The 18,880-nt window shown below is 39.5% G+C and overlaps 1 protein-coding gene across 1 annotated transcript; it reads left to right on the forward strand.

The window, feature by feature from the left end:
• Nucleotides 1-882: 882 nt before the first annotated feature.
• LOC308130537 (immunoglobulin-like and fibronectin type III domain-containing protein 1) lies at nucleotides 883-18,584 on the forward strand (the record flags this gene model as incomplete). The annotated part of the gene is made up of 28 exons (XM_080496940.1): nucleotides 883-901; nucleotides 1,899-1,958; nucleotides 4,057-4,179; nucleotides 4,359-4,498; nucleotides 4,618-4,717; nucleotides 4,888-4,930; nucleotides 5,052-5,223; nucleotides 5,653-5,851; nucleotides 6,016-6,288; nucleotides 6,413-6,858; nucleotides 7,446-7,547; nucleotides 8,814-8,904; nucleotides 9,061-9,123; nucleotides 9,584-9,700; nucleotides 9,990-10,124; nucleotides 11,241-11,357; nucleotides 12,118-12,242; nucleotides 12,362-12,503; nucleotides 12,982-13,275; nucleotides 13,870-14,166; nucleotides 16,312-16,491; nucleotides 16,596-16,724; nucleotides 16,846-17,154; nucleotides 17,323-17,408; nucleotides 17,493-17,685; nucleotides 17,785-18,081; nucleotides 18,174-18,500; nucleotides 18,580-18,584. 28 exons carry the CDS (start codon nucleotides 883-885, stop codon nucleotides 18,582-18,584), a joined length of 4,584 nt encoding a protein of 1,527 aa, XP_080353066.1.
• Nucleotides 18,585-18,880: the final 296 nt, after the last annotated feature.

Raw genomic sequence — 18,880 nt, forward strand, 5'->3', positions numbered from 1 at the left:
GAACTCGGGTCCGTCGACCATCAGACAAAGTATTGTACAGCAGTTTCTCTTCTTTTCTCTCTTTTTTTTTTTATTCAGCGGTGTCAAGAAAAGTCATGTAGTTTACGAATCAAGTTCCTTAAGAGAAGATGTCAGCAAATTTTAAAGTCAGTGAAGATAGCAATGATGGCTTTTCCAAAGCTGAGATTGGCAAAAAGATTCAATACCATTTAAGAAACGCTTGATTCGTTTAAAGAAAGGAAGTTAGACATAAGTTATAAATGTTAGACTCTGGTACAGTGTATAATTTTTTTTGTTATTTACAGTGAACACTTTCCACAAATAGAGTTGTTGCCATTTTCAGAGTTGAAAAAGCTTCATATGACTGCGTTTGCAATCTGCTGCCATCAACATGCGCCACAGCCCATGACTAAATGAGCTCGGTGCGACTGCGTGGGGCATCTTTACAGCCATAGCTGGCATTGCTAGGAAACAGACATAGTTCCTGGCAGCCAGAAGGAAACAGGGACAGTAAAAACTTTTTTCTGTGAAGGAAAAGAATAAGCTTATTTCAAGTATGTAATGTTTCAAACTGATTCTAAAACTGACTGACTGTAAAAATAGTTTCAGCAGTAAATAACTGTTGGAGCCTGAAGGTCCCATGTTAACATGTAAATATATCTTTAACAGTTGAACCTTCTTACTAGTAAAATAAAAAAATAAAAAAAACAGTAATCAGTGCAAACTCTTCACTGCAGCCAAAAATACTTTGGTGGTGATGTTTTGTTTCACAAGACGAAAAACATACTACAGTGGATGAGACATCCCATTGATAGAAAAGTTTACTTGCCCAAAGACTAGACAATTCAGATCAAATATTGTCTCATACGTAGTAAACGCGGGATGATTCAACAAATGTCTGGTACTAGACTTTTTTTTTTTTTTTTTAAATGCTCATACAAAACCATAAGCACTTCTTATAAAGACAAAGTATATTCCAAGATGACATAATCTCAGGTGTCGACTCAGGATCCAGTACAACACAAGCACTTACAGGGTAACCTAAATCTGCATTGTAAACACCAAAAGTATTTGACATAAATATTAACCTCCCAATGACTGTGGAGCATTTAGCAGCTAAAGAGTCAGATGTTGTATTCAAGACACAATAAAGAGCAAAAACTGAGCTAAAGCAGAGCTGAAATTGAACTTCCATAATGTTGAACTGATGTGGTTGCATGAGATGATGAATCTTTTGCTACATTCTTATTTTATCTCTTTTTTTGTCAAGCTGCCAACCAACACTTTAATAAATGTATTGCCTCTCCCTTGACCCGACAATGAAACATGGAAACGTTTCACCCAAACACATGACACGCAGCACAGTGTGGACATTTTCTTGTAAACATTCATGAGCTCTTTGTGAAATGGACTTTCCTCAGCTGACAGGTTCCTGGACAGCTGGTTGACTAAAGGTCTTTTCTCTCCGGCTTCAGTGATAAACTAAGGATGAGAGGAAAACATCCCAGGATTAAGGTTCCCTGTCCGCTGCCCTTTACTGTGACCCCCACAACACTGCTGCAGTTTATTCTGGCTTCTGTGAGCTTTCCTCTTTCACATTATGCCCGCCTAGTTCTTCCCCTCCAGCCACTGCAGCCACCGCTTATTCCACTGCTGGTTCCAATAATTCTCTCTCCTTTTCCTTATCATCATCACCAGGAAAAAAAAAAGGCACAGAAATATTCAATCTTCTGCAGAGATAATTATCAACATCTCTCTCGTAATATAAGAAATGGCAGGAAAAGCCACAGAGTGGTAAACCAACACCGGCCATCTGTTGTGACCACTGACCGGCCTGCAGACAGAGCACAGCTTCGGTCCTTGTAATCCTGACTGATCTTTATTGTTTTTCACAACAGGTTTCTCCCTCGTCCACCGATACATTCAACATTTTAATGAGGTGTCGGGCAGCAAGTCAGGTGAGTTGAGAGGGATTTTCCTCAAAGTGTTAAAGCAGCAATGCACCGTGCTGAGAGAATACTAAGACACATCCATTGGAGTGTATCATCAAATACAATCCAGATAATACATTAGGTATGATTGAATCCTGTGTTTGCCTGTGGCCTGTCTTGTGTGACTTTTGTGTGGATAACCTGAAACATGTATTTACAACCTTGTCACAGCGTCGACAGATGCGACAGGATAGCAGTTCTCCGATTTCAGTCCTTGTCATAATAATCATTAATCCCGGGATTAACGTTGTTCTTTATCGACTCCTGTGTGATCCTCTATCTTTACACATTTCAAAGACTGATAAGAAAATGTTCAGCTGCAAAGCATGTAGGCAGAGGATCACAGAGTGGATTTCATGCACTGTTTTTTTTTTTTTTTTTTTTTTTTTAATGGTTCAGCGTATTAATGTGCCCTCCATTCGTTTAACTTTGCGGGGAACACATTGAGTATTTCTACTGGAGCTGGAGCGATAATGCATGAGAGAAGATTAATCTGCAACACTTTTAAGCTTGTTTATCATTCAAGTCACTTTTTAGATAAAGTGACTTAGCATTTTATGCCTCAAACTTTTCCGAAGGGATCACTTCATACTTTTCGGTGGTAGCCCATTATTGTAAGTAAAACTTACAGTAATCAGTCATAACATTATGATAATATGTACCTTTTCGATCCTCAACGAACTGTGATGCCCTGTGTATTTTGACACATAGAACCAGCTTTAACACCTGCCACAGTTTGAGTTGCAGTAATTTATCTGTTGGATTGCTAACCTGGCAGATCATGACCCTGGTTCCAGTTCACTTTATTTCCTTCCTTGGACCACTTTTGGTGCATAATGACCACCGCAGACAGGGAACACACCCACAAGATCAGTAGTTTTAGAGACGTGCCAACCAAGTTGTCCCAACCATCGCAATTTAGTTCTTGTTAAAATCACTCCGGTCCATTTTCCTGCCTCCTGCATATGAGCTTTGAGGACAAAATGTTCCCTTGCTGCCTCATGTATCCCTCCCACTAACAGGTGCTGTGACAAAAAGATGAGCTGTGTTATTCACTTCACATATCAGTGGCTATAATGTTACGGTTGATCAGTTTAAATTCTCTAGCTACTTCGTTGGGGAAATTACACAAACTAATGTGATTTAATACATCAGCGATGCCAATATTTTTTGGGCTTTGTGAAAGATAAGCTTCTGTTCAGCCTGACGTTGTCAAAGAGGTTGTAAGTAAGAGAGTGTATATTAACTTTTGATGTGTTGTCATCTAAAACAAAGAAGCTAATGGGGTATATGGGTTTTAAATGATATGGTGCAGCTGTTTCATTAGGTTGTTTGCTTGAATTAGTAATTGCAAAAACATAGTGGGGAAATAATTAGCACTTATTGTTGATCGTAACATAAGCCGTGAAGTGTGTTAATTTATTTTTTTCAAAGTGAGAATAGGGTAGTGATTTATAAGTCTGACTTCAAACTTGCACAGGTCTTAACTTGTATATTCGTATCATTCTAAATTGTTTTGTCTATTCATGTTTATAGTTTATTTAATCAATCTGGGAAATACCATCAGCTCGACAACATTATACATTTTAATTACATTGACTTGTGTGTTATCACAAGAAGTATTCAAAAGCAAACAATAATTATTTTTGATTTTTATGATGATAATAAAAATATTATTCTAAGTGACATATATAATCCATTTACGGACAGAAGTCTATAACCAATAATGTCTCATCAACCTAATAGCAACATCCAGCTGGCAAATTCATAACTCGCATACAACTGCAATGAAATTAGTTTGGAGAGTGTATTTTATTAACACACACACACACACACACACACACACACACACACACACACACACACACACACACACACACACACACACACACACACACACACTGCATGTGTTTGACATCCCTGACCTCTGCTGGTAGCAAAAGAAATCCGTTTTCTTGACCAAACTAATCCTACAGTACACATACTACAGTACATGACCTCACTTCACTTGCAGTCACACAGTCCATGCCTTTGTCTCGTCTTTTTTTCTATTTGTGTTTTTCAGGCCCGATCCGAAGAAGATCGAAGATCTCCGGTGTGATAATCACCCAATTTGTAACAAACATACCGGAGGGTAAAAGCACCCCAGACTTCCAGTGTAAACCAACCCCAATAAGTACTCAACAAGGTTTGTTCCTTTAAATTAGAAGAGAGCACTTAAAAGTGTGTCTGCATGTTTAAAAAGAAGCAATAAACAGAAAATGCAAACCCATGTATATCTAGCAAAAGCATCCATGTTGTTTTTCAGTGAAGCCTCCAACAGAGCTAAGAGTCATATACGAGTCTTTCATACTGTATATCCTTTAGGAAAATTGGCTGTCTTCAAAGCTGTGGTGCAAGGAGATCCAAAACCAGATGTGACATGGAAACGAACCTTGGGAAGTATATCAAACAAAGACAAATTTAAGGCTAAATATGAAGAATCAACAGGGGAACACATACTGGAGGTGGGTGACTAGTTGATACACAGTGTATTACAGATCCTTCAAGTGTCTGGTATTTGTCATTTTAGTATTTTCAACACGTATTTGTTTGCAAACAATTCAACAGTTTTTCATATTTTCAGATTCACAATGTGTCTGGTGCAGATGCAGATACATATAAATGTTGTGCTGCAAACGAATATGGAAAAGCTGTCTGCTCAGCAACACTAAATGTGACGGATGGTGAGTTTTTGACATGATATTCTGCTCAATTTTAGGTGGCATTTGTGTTTGTTAGTGCATGCATGACAGTTAGAGTCCATCACTTATCCTAATGTTGTCTAGTTATCACAACACAGTCATCGTCGTGAGTGACTCACTGAGCAGATTTGAACTGAATTTGATGCTTTCAGCTTCAACAAATCCAGCAGATTTCAGAAAACTGCTGAGGAAAAGGTAAGAACTGCAAGCAGTTTTAAATCATTGAACCATACATTTCAACGCAAGTGTGTATTTTACCCACTCCTTTTTATTTGACGGATACATTATATTTATGATTTGCCCATTATCTCTACAGCAAAGAAGACAAAGCAGACGGCGAAAATGATGAAAGGTTCTGGGAAGCGATTTTGAATGCTGACGGGAGAGACTACGAACGCATCTGTTCCGAGTTCGGTGTTACGGACTTACATTTAGTGGTTAAAAAACTTGAGGAGAAGAAGAGGGAGAGGGCACAAAACAAGTCCAAGGTATGGAAACTGCCATGTCTCTTAAATCATCACTGCAATTATTGGAAAATCATAATCCACATCCTATATTTTATGATAACACACATACCAGTAAAACTGGTGAAACCACTGTATTAGAATTATACCATACCTTTAAATGATAGAACCATTATACCTACAAACTCAGGTTAAAATGCAGTGGAAACTTGGGAAAGCCAAGGATCTTTGTTGAAGTTTCCCAGTTCAGTGTGTGAAAAGACAAAAGTAGTGCCAGTAGTATGCATCTTTTCTTAACAATGCCTTGCAATGTCTCAGGTCTCATTCGGTTGTGCAGCAGTTATAACAAAGTGACAAAAATTGAGAATGATTATCTTTTCATAAACATGTTTAATATGCAGCAAGTTAACAATGATTGTTGTTTTGTTGACGACTCTCTTTTATATCCAGCAGGATGAGGTAATTCCTTATGATGACGATGCTACACTGAAATACAATCTTCAGAAAGGTGGGAGAAAGCAGGATTTTGGTTCTGAGGACCAGATAAACAACACGACAGGTCTGCACCAGGGGAACGGTAAAGGAGTGAACTTCAAGAACCAAGGACTCCATCAAGTGGACGCTGAAGAGGATGATCTCCTCGAATTTAACCGTGGGTTCAACAAAAGAGACTGGCACTGGAAAACATGCCCATTTCTGTTCAATTCTGTTAAATGTCTCACATAACCTGGGTCTGCTGGCCTATTTGCAATAGGCAAGTCTTTTTAAATGCTGAAAAATGCTTAAAAGTGACCCTGACATGACATTTTTTTCCAGTGTCCAATGTGGACTTTGTCATCAAAATTCAGGAGATTAAAGCCAAAGAAAGAGAGGACGCCCTCTTTGAGTGTGTCCTCACACATCCACTGCCTAAAATCACATGGTTGGGAAAAGGCATCGCTCTGGAAGATGGAGAAAAACACAATATAACCACCTCAGACCACAAACTGATTCACAGACTTCTGATCAGGGACTGCATTAGGTTGGACACTGGTATCTACTCAGCTGTGGCTGGTGTTACATCTTGCAGTGCCTGGCTAGTTGTAGAAGGTAACAACTCTCAGTTCAATACCACCACAATCAATCTGTCAGCATGCATGAGTATTGCCATGAGTATGAGTGATGATGTTGATGAACCACTATGTCATGTATGTTGTACCTCTTAACCTTAAAGCTGAAAGCAATCTCGCCTCTGGTGGTAAGAAGATAGCGCGTAAAACTACACTAGCGGTTGGAGCGCTGGCTGATATTGAAAAAGTGGCCAGAGAGCAGCAAATGAAAAATCGAGAGGAGATGGAAAAGATTTTAGCAGCTGTAAAAGCAAAACATGCTGCAGGACAAGTGAAAGGAGAAATGACATTAACCACTGGTGGAGGAGACAGTAAAATAACTGAAGCTGTCGGACGGGGTAAAAATGCAGGAGCTGTAAAAGATAAGCCTGACACCCTGTCTCAGCCTGTGGGCGCCGAAGGGGAAACAAAGCACAAAAAAGAAAAAGTCGATGGCACAGGATTGAAATCGGACACTTCGGGGTGTGCGGAAAAAGCAGCAGTGGCATTAAGAGAACATGACCCTAAGAACAAGAACCACAGGAAAAACTATCGAGCGGATTTAGACAAGGTAACAGGTAAATACTACGTACGTTTGAGAAGCACTTGCATTGCCAGCACTGCAGGGAGAAGTTCATGTAGATAAAATGTGTTTTTATGATAGAAACCATAAAAACTTGCTGATTCCTCACGTGGATTACCTATTGTCACAGCTGGCTCGCTATAAAAATATGCACTTGGCTACAAAATTGTCTTTTCTTGTTTAGAATAAATGTGACACAGAATGAAAAGTACTGTGATCCTTCTGTTTATACAGTTACTCATTGGGGACTCCGAGCTCTGTATATAGGAAAAACAAGGTTGATCACATTTCTCAAAAATTGGTGGACATTAGTGTTGTCCGTCTCTGGTCCTGGAGACCCCATGTCCACCATGTTTTAGATGTCTCCTTGCTTCAACTCACCACATCATCAGTTATGTTTTCACCAAGCTTCTAATAAAAGAGACTCTCATAGTAATCGGATGTGTTCCAGCCTGGAAAGACCTAATACATGCAGGACAAAAGTCCTCCAGGACAAGTCCTATAGTAATACTTAAATATGACCTTAAAATGTTCCTGAATTTTGAGCTCTGTTATGTTTATCTGACCTGCCGCAGATTCAAATGAAGAAGAACTTCCTGAGGAAAATGGGGTTTTTATTAGACCTGAAAACAATTCAAGAATCAAACATGGTCACCTGTCAGAAGGAAAAGAAAGTGGTGAGTAAAACATGTGGACATCAAGATTATGAAAAATATTTTTGGAAAAAGAGCCAATCGTTCAATTTTCATTGTGTGCTATGTCTTCAAGACTCTGGTGATGAAGATGAAGATGAAGATGAAGACGACGACGACGACGATGATGATGATGATGATGATGACTCTCAAATTTCAAGCATGAGTGAACATGAAGGCATTTACCCAAATGAAAATACAAAATCCAATAACTCCTTCAAACCCCAAAAGAAGGTCCACTGGAAAGACACATCTGGTAAGAAAATCCGATACTTTCCTCAAAGTGTTTGTGTTAAATATGAGACACGCCACATTGCAGGCAGAAGACACACTTTGCTGTTAAATAGTAAACAATAAACATGGCATCCAGATTTTTTCGTTTGTATAAGCGACCAATAAATGACGTCATGACATACACGTCCATAGTCATCCAGATTACACGTAGTTATACGTTACCATGTCTGCTGATGACAAAGGACCAAAGCATAGCCTTTAAACTGCATTTTAGACAATAAGTCAAGCAGGGATAGCAGAACATTCTGATTCTGATACACCAACAGAATATTTCATAGTACGGCTGTTTCTCTCACAAACAAGTGATGACAGTTTAAATGTTGCTTTTATTACTTACTGTAAATTATTGTGCTTCTTTCTAGTCTCCCTTAAAACAACATGGTTCACTAACTGTAAAATCAAGCTGCATGTCTGTTGGTGGGAGTCAGAAAGAGTGTGTATATTACGCAGATTTTTAAGGTCTTTGTAATGTCTTCCTGTGTATGCCGGAATCGGATTGGAAGATTCTCTTATTGGTTTTTACAGCTTTGAATAGTCTTGTTTTGAGAGGAAATACTCCAGCAAAGCTGCTTTTTATTGTGATGGTCCACGTTCTGTGTAACAGCCTCCCTGAGGACCTTGGAGCAAGGCTGAACGTGTGCACATTGTTAAAAAGAAACTCAAGACTTTTTTTTCAAGAAAAACAACAACAAAAAAAACACTTCTTTGACAAGTATAATCTAGATTAAAAGCTGGACAAAGTTCTGAAATATTACATTGGTGTGAAGTTGAACTGTTCAGACTTACGGATAGGAACTTTTTTCAGTGTACTTTTTGGAGTTCAGTATGGACCGTTTCATTGGCCATTTGTAATCCTCATTTGCTAATGATGCTGGAATATTACTGTGGGACTTTTTCAAATTTGCTCTGGCTTTTTTATGCAGCTTACATTTTCGATACCTATGTTGTTTTCTTAAGTGGCAATGCAAGCCCATTCTCATGAAGCTACTCATGACTCATCTGTTGACTAAACAAAAGACACTCAACCGCTTTAACCTGGGGGACACCAGTGAAATTTCATGTGGCCACAAACCAAATATAATATATAATATATCTTCCTGTTCTTGTTGCACAATACCCGACAAGTTGCATGCAATGTTGTTGTTACCCTGTTAAAAACCCAATATGTTCTCTGATTCACAATCTCTATGTGGCTGTTACACAGATCCAAACAAACAAAGAAGTGATATTGAGGCAAGTGAGTGTGAAGGGGAGGAGAACACGTCAGGCAAGGTCCGACATAAAACTCACTCAATGTCAAGCAAAAAAGCACTGAATGGTAAGAAACCATAGTGGGTACTTTACTGCACAGTAGTCTTGTGTGCACAATGATCAACATCCCCCAATATTTAGGTAGTAATGAGGAGTTACATCATACCCTTAAATATTGGGACACCTTGTTGGACCATATGTAGAAAACTGCAATCAACAGGCAAACATCTGGTTGGATTTTGTATGATTGACCTCTGTCACTTCAACACAGATCCAAACAAACAAGGAAGTGAAGCAAGTGAGGGTGAAGAGGATGAAGACGCTACGGGCCAAGTGAAAAACAAAAGTCTTTCAAAGTCGAGCAAAAAACAAAAGAAAGCACTCAATGGTAAGAAACCATACTGGCTGCCAAAATTGTAAATATCAAATTTTTTGAGTTGTGTCCATTTCAACTAACCTCTGTTGCTTAAACACAGATCCAAACAAACAAGGAAGCGAAGCAAGTGAGGGTGGAGAGGATCAAGGCGCTACAGGCCAGGTCAAAAACAAACGTCTTTCAAAGTCCAGCAAAAAACAAAAGAAAGCACCCAAAGGTACTTTGCTGCACCTTGTGTGGGTAATAATCAATATCGTGCTACAGGAAGCAGTTATAATTGTTCTAGTTTTATTTCTAATGAGTAGGAATAACAGACATTACAAATGAAACATATCTAACTGATCAAATTCAGAAAAAAAACAAATTATTCAGATACAATTTTAATCAAAAACGCGGTTTCACAAAACACATTTTTGTAGGAACGTTTTGATTATGGCACAACTTGTTGGAATGTACGTTTCCAAAACTGCATTAGCTAAGTGCTAAACTGTATTGCTTTAACCCAGATTCAAGCAAACAAAGCGGTGACATTGAAGCAAGAGAGGATGAAGAGGAGGAAGAGGAAGAGGAGGACACGACAGGCCAGGTCCACGTGAAAAGTAAATCAAAGTCAAGCAAAAAGAAAAAGAAAGCCGTTAAAGGTAAGAAAGCAAAACCGTTATGTTACTGGTTAATAGTCATCACTACAAAATATTTAATTATATGAAGCTCTAATAAATTGTGTTTTTCACTAACGAGTGGAAAAAGTCACATCATCATAGACGATGATGTGTTGAACTTTTTTACCAGCAGTATTTGATTTGGCTTTAAATTAAGTTCCTTCAGCAGGATGTAAATAAACTGAGTCATGTGTTTATCTTCAATAGGGTCCTGTAATACAGTCTTTACTAACATACCAAAAAATGACAGCGAGTTTAGTAATTTCATCACAAAGATGAAGACAATCAACTTCATTAGTCCAGTTGTGACGTCTGAGCTCATATCGATGAAACCTGCTTTCAGAACAAAACATGCAGAAGTTTATTTTCAGTTTCTGTCCGAAGATATCAGAAACAAGCGACCGCAAAGCTTGACAGCTTGAAGTTATTTTAAAATGTGACTGAAAACCTTTCTGTTGGCTGCTGCTCATGATTGTTATTGCCAAAAACTCGCTTCTTTACATCGACCTTGTTGCCAAAATGAACAATGTTTACTTGTTTATTTATTTAATTTAAGCTGCATGAAACAGTGTAAAAGCCAAATAGAAAATTACAGTAAAAAAGAAAAACTAGGTGACATGTTTTTCTGTATTCATTAATGAAAACCGCATAAATAGTGTTTAAAATAAGTTATTTAAAAATACAATTGATTAGCATCTTTACTCCAACACAGATCCAAACGACCAAGTGAGTGACAATGAAGGAAATGTGAGTGAAGAGAATAATACCGACCAGATCACACAGAAAAGTCGTTCCAAGTCGGGCAAACAGTTAAAAAAGAAGAAATCAACAAAAGGTACCAAACCATAGTGGGTCGTTTACATGTGCTTTTGTGTGATGAAGCGGCTCCAGTTACTGCATGACTTGTTTTCTTATGAGTATGGATGATCATTATAGTTCAGATAAAATGTGTGTGATGTTTTTTAACAATAGTAAATTTGACTTTATATTTATCGTTGCTTATCAGATGATTGAAAATGACATTTGAAATAAGTTAGGATAACTGTAACAAAAACAAAGAGCTCAACTTGAATTTTTTTTTTTTTTTTTTTTTTAAAGGTAAGGGTAAGCGGCCTAATGATCAGAGTGCGAATGACGACGCTGAAGAAGGCAAAAAGTCTTCAACACATAAAAGACGCAAGAGGAAAGGCCCACTGATTGAAGATGTTGTGAATGGTAAGAACACAAGAGTTAAAGTTAGCACGACATCTTATAAGAGGCAGTATTAGGATAATAACTTCACATTCATGACTTCAGTACATTTACATATTTCTTTTACATATGGCTTTTGGGATTAGAGAAAATGAATACATGTGACACAAACTGAAAGCCTAATTAAAATAATCGCCTGGTTTCTGTTGTGGGAGGAAACCTTGTACACATTTGTTGTGTGTAACGCAAAAACACCTCATTTCAAGTTGGGAACGTAGTGACCTTAATTAAAGAAAACTACAATTAAAGACAAACAAGGCCATCATTAAAAATCGAAATACAAAGTTGTATGTGCCGTAAGACGCAGTTCTATTTAGAGAAAAGTAAATAAAGGATTCAGCTCCATTTCAGCCGACTCCTGGCACCAGAGTTTGTTTAGATCTTGTCAACACTTGATTCACAATTACCCCGTCATGTTGTTTATCCCGTTCCTCATTGTTCCATGTTAATGTGCTATTTTGTCACAGCAGGGAGTTTCCCCAGAAGTAGAACTGCACAGCAAAGCTGAATCCTTTGCTCGTCCTCCCCCTCTATTAGACATGAATATCCCTGACAGATGTGTATTTATCCAGGGAGTGAGTCAATTTTCCAAATACTCACTGAACAGGGGAGAAAAATTCGCCTCAAACAAGTTTGAAAAATAAATGACAAAAGAGCATTAAGAGAATGTTTGTGATGAGTCATGAAAGTGATGGTGACACAGTTAACTGCCGTCTGCTCTCAGATCCAGGGGTTCACTTCATCTGCGGTCTGTCTGATGTAAATGCCGTCATCAGTGAGAGTGCCGAGTTAACGTGCAAGCTCAGCAGCGAGGAGTGTGACGGAGTCTGGTTCAGAGACGGCAAAAAGGTAAGTGCAACCAAGCTGTTTGCGAAGAGACAACAAACAAGACGTGCCACAGCAGAAAGTCTGCAAAGAGCAATGAAGCGGAGACGAATATTGATGCGCGTCTCTTTGTTCTCGAACAGATAACAACAGACGACAGTTTTTCTATAAGTAAAGATGGTTCGATCCACACGTTGGTCATACTCGGCTGCACAGAAGAGCACTCCGGAAAATACCGATTTGAGGCAGACGGCCGTAAAACAGAGGCGATGGTCAACGTCAAAGGTTTGAAAACGTCTGTGACAAGCGGTAGTCAATGGATGGATGGATGGAAGATACCTTAATTACCTGCTTTATCACTCTCAATGTCAAACTGAGGGGTGGTTACACAGAGTTGGGGTAGCTTTCATCCATTTTTATAAACATTTTTCAATTAAATTTACACTAATATTTACACTGCATATTGTTACTACAAAAAAAACAACAAATACTTGCAAAATAAGAAACTTATCTTTTCAGGTCTCAATTTTGCAAAAAGAAAAATAGAACTTCAACATTACTGTCAGTGGATCTTAACATCAATAAACACAAAATTTACAGGAAAAATATGGTCCAATAAAATGTATGTTTGATTTGTATGTAAACCAAGTGCAAATCAAATTGCCATTAGATATTTTCCCCAGTTCAGTGAGCCTTAATTACCACTCAACAGATCAAAATGATACCAACATTAAAATGACTAACAGGGCTCTTTATATTCTAGACCCACCCAGGATTGACCCTGAAGACCTCGGTGCTTTCACCGAGCCTGTGACAGTCAAAGCGGGTCACCACGCCATCTTTAAAGCCAACTTTGTTGGTTTCAAACCGATAAAGGTCCAGTGGTACAGAGAAGGAGAAGAGCTGCTCGATGACGCCAGTACGAAGATAGAGAAGTCTTATGGTCACACCCGCTTACTGCTGAGCAGATGCCACAGGAAGGACACGGGAGAGATCAAACTTAAGCTGAAGAACGAACACGGCTTCACTGAGGCGGTCTCTCAGCTCATTGTGCTTGGTGAGTGAAATAACAACGATACCGAGAGTAAAACTGTACAGCCACTATTTCTGCCACACTAAATCAAAGTAAATCATTAACTGCAAATTAAACTCAACATAAACTTCTAATCTTCCGATGTGATTTGCGCAATAAGCTGTGCAGGAAGTACGAGGATGTTTTTTTTTTTCCAATATAAAGAACGGCAAACAACAGATTGCCTTAATGCCTTAATGCTCGTGAACATATTGGTGCAAATCAGATCGCTCTTTCCCTCTATCAGTCTGCCTTATTTCACTAACCATCTGTGCTTGGACAGATCTGAGTACACATTTACCAGTGCAGCTCTCGAAACTGATGTTCTACAATGTGAAAAACACTGTTCGACTCAAATGGTTTACTTGAAGCAGAATGGCAGACGGGGATATCATTAAAAGGTTGAAGACACGTTTGGGGGAAAAAACATTTCCTAACACCACCAAAGTTATGTTCAAACTTTAACTCTAATTTATATGAGTGAGTGAAGAACTGCCTTAAGGTAAAATCCTGATTCACCCCCCTCACATAAGCAGTTTGAAGGTTTTACAAGCTTTTTATCTTTGTTTTATGTTTCAGACAAGCCGACTTCACCTCAGGGTCCGGCAGAGGTGACGGAGAGCTCAGCTTCAGGCATTGAATTTAAGTGGAGGCCTCCGAAGGATGACGGCGGCTCGCCAGTCATTAACTACATCATGGAGCGCCAGCAAGTCGGACGAAACACCTGGAAAAAATTGGGAGAGATACCAGGCGTGCCCAGCTACCGCGACACGAACGTGGAACACGGACGGAGATACTGTTACCGCATCCGTGCAGCGACTGCAGAGGGAATCAGTGACGCGATGGAGACGGACGATATGCAAGCTGGCACGCTCGGTGAGCAAAAGTAACTCCTGCATGCTGCTATCCATCTGCACAATTTATAGCATTTGAAGCCCAAAGATGCACGGTGATCTCATTTCACCATCAAATAATAATCAGTACTGAAAAAACTTTTTCAAGGACTGATTTCTGAACACCATTATGCGTGCAAACAAAAGGTCAAACACAGTCAAATATCTCAGTAACAAAATTTACAGCTCATCATGTTCAATATGCATTGTGTTGACTTCAGCGCTCTAATCATCACAACAACAAAAGTGATCAATAGGATTGAACTGAATTTAGGGAAACACAAACGACTGAAGCCTTTGATGTGAAACCCAAGCCAAGATTTTTTATAAAGAAAGAAAAAAAAAACTGCTTAAATAAGGCCACACACCCTCTCTGGTCTTATTTTACTGGTCACTACTAGGGGGTTAACATGCCAGGTACAACTTGAAGGAGACGAGCCGTTTTCCCATCCTACCAGCTCTCGATCAAATAGAAAGTGTCAGATATACAGGTCAGAAGACAGCGCCGCGGCCTTGTAATGCAAACCAAATATAAAAGCCACAGGTTCAAAAAGGTCACAACAAGCACAGGCGTTCCACACCAGAGCTTAACAAGCTTCACGCGAAGAAAAACGTGCCGCACTGACAAAAACATTCACTTACTGTTTGCAGATCTGCTTCAGTAGTGCTTTCTTATCGAAGTCGGCACGTTGCGTCAGGAATCCTCGGTTCGTTTCTGGACTTTCTGGTTGCTTTTCTCTCTGGAGTTTGCACATTTTTTTCCCCCGTGCGTGCGTGGCTTGTCTGAAAGGTACTCCAATTTCCTGTCGCAGTCCACAAAAAAATGCATTAGAGGATATTTGGTGACTTTATAATTGTGTGCAGGATTTTTCTGTCTCTGCTTGGTGACAGACTACCTGTCAGGGTTGTTCCCTGCCCATTGTCAGCCGGGGTAGGCTCCGGGATGGCACCCTGAGTTGATAGTGACTCAGAAGATCCGTTCACAGCATTAGCTCGGCATTAGGGGCCTCTTAGTGCGTGTTTTTTCTTGTCTTTGTGTGGATTTTTGCTCCAGTTTCCTCCCACAGTCCACAAACATGTCCTCAGCATTACAACCCGTGAATACGCTCATAAAACCCATTTTAGTTAATTATCAAGAACGAGTTAAAGGGTAAATTAATGTTGTAGTCAACAACAATGAAATTAAATATGTTTAACGTGGCATCAAAAAGGAATCCCAAATAGTTTGCTTGTATGGTTAATATCAACGTCGAAACACCAACTTTTAGTTGGTAAAAAAAACAAATAATGGGGGGGGGGGGAATACCATTCTAGACTTTTTTGGCCATGTTAAGATTTTAATACAACATCATGACTTCAGGATATAGACCGTGGATAAATAATTAACAAGTCCCTGCAGAGAATATCTCTCTTTCAGTTTCTCACTTTCTTTCATGCATTTGCGGAAGAAAAAACAAAACAAGCTCCTCACTTCTCAGAGAAAGGAAGGCACAGGTGTTATACTCACGAAAAAAGTAGGCTCTGGATTATATGAGTCCGGGTGACGCCGAAACCGCCGCAGCTGATCTTCATTATTGCAATCATCGTATGATTTTGCTCTGTCTTGTCAAAATGTGCTTTCTGAAAAAGATTGAGTCTTTACTGCCCCCTGCTGTCCTTCACTTTGTGTGGCCCTTTTATTATTTGTACAAATAATAATATTGTTAATTACTGAGGATTTGTTCAAATAAAGATACATTATTTCTTCTAATGAGAAATGTATGATCATATTAAATGTTTAGTGTTATTTGTATAAAAAAGGTTTTAAAAATATTAAATTATACAAAACATTAGTAAAAATGTTTCTTTTTTTCTGTTTTGACTGATGATAAATCACTTTGGGGTGATATAGAAGTGTTACAGCAGCACCTAAAAATTAATTTTTTGATTACAACAATATTGCTTATGTATTGCTTATGACATACACACAACAAAAAGAAAATTAATTACTTTAACTCTCAGAATCGACAACAGTGAACTTTACAAATAAAGCGTCTGATTAACGCGACACGTGTTTATTTTCATGATCTAAATCTATGATGTAAAGTCTCAGTCTACACAGCAGTGCGTCATGTTTACATTCTTGCAGCTTTCCCTGGCCCTCCTGCTCCTCCAAAGGTGGTCAGTGCTTTTGATGACTGCATAAACCTCGCATGGACTTCACCGATAAACAAAGGAGGATCACGCATCCTCGGTTACATTTTGGAAAAACGCAAGAAAGGGAGTAATCTCTGGACAGTTGTCAATGCCTTGGATGAACTCATTAAAGGTGGGTTTGAGATGTACATTTTACCTGAATTTAAACAGGGTGGTATGTGTGCAGGTGATAAAAGTGCAGTTGTGTTTTTGTTCCTCCTTCAAACACCCTTGAAGAGAAGAAATATGCAGTGAAGGATGTTGTGGCAGGTATGGAGTATGAGTTCAGAGTCACTGCCATAAATCTCTCGGGACCTGGTGAATCTAGCAACCCCTCCGAGTTTGTTTTTGCACGGGATCCTAAGAGTAAGTCCTGCGGCTTTTTCTCATATTTCACAAAGCAAGGAACAATGAGAGCAAAAGTACAAAGATCCCTGTCTCTTCTTATAGTCTCATGCATCAGCAACCAGTACTTATCTCATTCCAGAGCCTCCTGGGAAAGTCTCTGGCCTGAAGGTGACCGAAACTTCCTACACTCACATGGTCCTGTCTTGGACCAAACCTGAGGACAAACCTGGCATACAGGATGAAGCGAGGGGATACTTTGTTGAGATCCGACAGGCAGATTGTCTCGAATGGTCTCGCTGCAATAGCACCCCCATGATTCTGACTTCTTTCAGCGTGAAAGGCCTGAAATCCATGGACATGTACTGGGTGAGAGTGATTGCCACCAATGATGGAGGGGAGAACGCTCCAGAGGAGCTGCCCAACTACGTCCTCGCGATGCCTTTACCTGGTATGTCAATGATTCTTTGGGGAAAAAAACAATACGATTTTGTTGTTGCAGTGGTGTACTTTTGATTTTTTTAATTGAGGCAACATGATTTGAGATTACAATTCACTGTTTTCTCCTCAAGTAAATATGATGTTAAACCACTTTAGTAATGATTTGTCATTATTCTAGTGAGGCCAAAGTTCACAAACAAAAGGATGAAGAGTTTTCTCGTGGTGAGAGCAGGAAACACTGTCAGGATCACAGTAAACTTTGAGGTGTGCTGGAGTTTTCAAAATAAGACATGAAAGAGGCTAAAAACAGCATGTATCTTAAACATCTGTACCTGGTGTCTCTTTTAGGCTTCCCCTCGGCCACATATCATGTGGCTGAAGGACAATGCGCCAGTGGTGAAACGCGTTACAGTCAGTAACTCCGATGGCTCATCCCAGATGTTGATTCCTTCTTCTGAGCGCTCCGATTCTGGCATCTACTCCATTCTGGTGAAGAACCTTGTGGGTCAGGAAACATTCAGTACGGAGGTCAGAGTCACAGGTAAACCTAAAGCCAAGATAATGAACAGCACTTTTGTCAACTGTGAATTGTTTATACATATATATATGTGGATGAAATGACAATTGTCTGTGATCCTAGATGACCCAAAGCCTCCGGGACCAGTGGAGCTGGAGGAAAACGTTCCTGACACTGTGACGGTGACCTGGGAACCTTCTCCTGATGAGAAACGTGACGATCGTCTCCATTACTCAGTGTCCAAACTTGACTCCACCAAGCGCACATGGACTACAGTGGCTGACAGACTCTTCAATAACAAGTTCACAGTCTGCAACATCATGCATGGGAGGGAATATCATTTCAGGGTCTATGCCAAAAATGACATGGGCATATCTGCACCCTCAGAATCACCAACCTGGGGAGTGGAGAAGAAAAAAAGTATGTTTGAGCATCTTGAATCAATTTAAAGTCACTCCTGTATTTTGATTTTTTTTTTGAATGATAATCACATTGTCTCTCGTCCTTTCTAGAAAAGTTTGTAGTGAGTCTACCGAGCAGCAGGGACTGCGATCTGCAATGTGCGCCGACCTTCATTGTACCTCTGAAGCTTCACACGGCGCCCAAAGGTTATGAATGTTATATGAGCTGTGCGGTGAAGGGGAACCCCGCGCCTCGCATCACATGGTATCGAAATCACATCAGTATAAACACTAATACCAACTATTACATCTCCAACACCTGTGGAGTCTGCTCCATGTTAATCCTCCAAGTGGGTCCCAAAGACATGGGCGAGTACAGCATCACTGCTGAGAACAGCCTGGGACGAGCCGAATGCTCCACCATCCTCAGTGTCAGAGGTGAGCAGATCACACAGTGGTTGGTGCTTACATATTTAAAGACAGGTGAAGGATAAATCTTTGTTTTTCTCCCTTACAGAGTGAAGAAACCAACGACTTGTTACTATTCTCTGTATATGATAATCTATCCAGTAGAGGATGCATTGAAGTGGTTGTGCTACAGATTTGTCTACTTCCTGCATTATTTCAGTGCGACTGTAATAAAAAAAAATTTAAAAAAAGAAGCTCAAAATCAACATTTTATTTTGAAGAACGTTTCATTCAACCCCCAATAAGGTGAATCGGACAATTTGTGCTTTCATGTGTTGCTCACGAGAAAATATGATGCATTACAGGTTTTCAGGTTTCCATAATGTGATTCTGCTCAAAGAGTAATAGAC

Source organism: Blennius ocellaris (assembly GCF_963422515.1).
Source record: "Blennius ocellaris genome assembly, chromosome: 5".
Taxonomy (NCBI): domain Eukaryota; kingdom Metazoa; phylum Chordata; class Actinopteri; order Blenniiformes; family Blenniidae; genus Blennius; species Blennius ocellaris.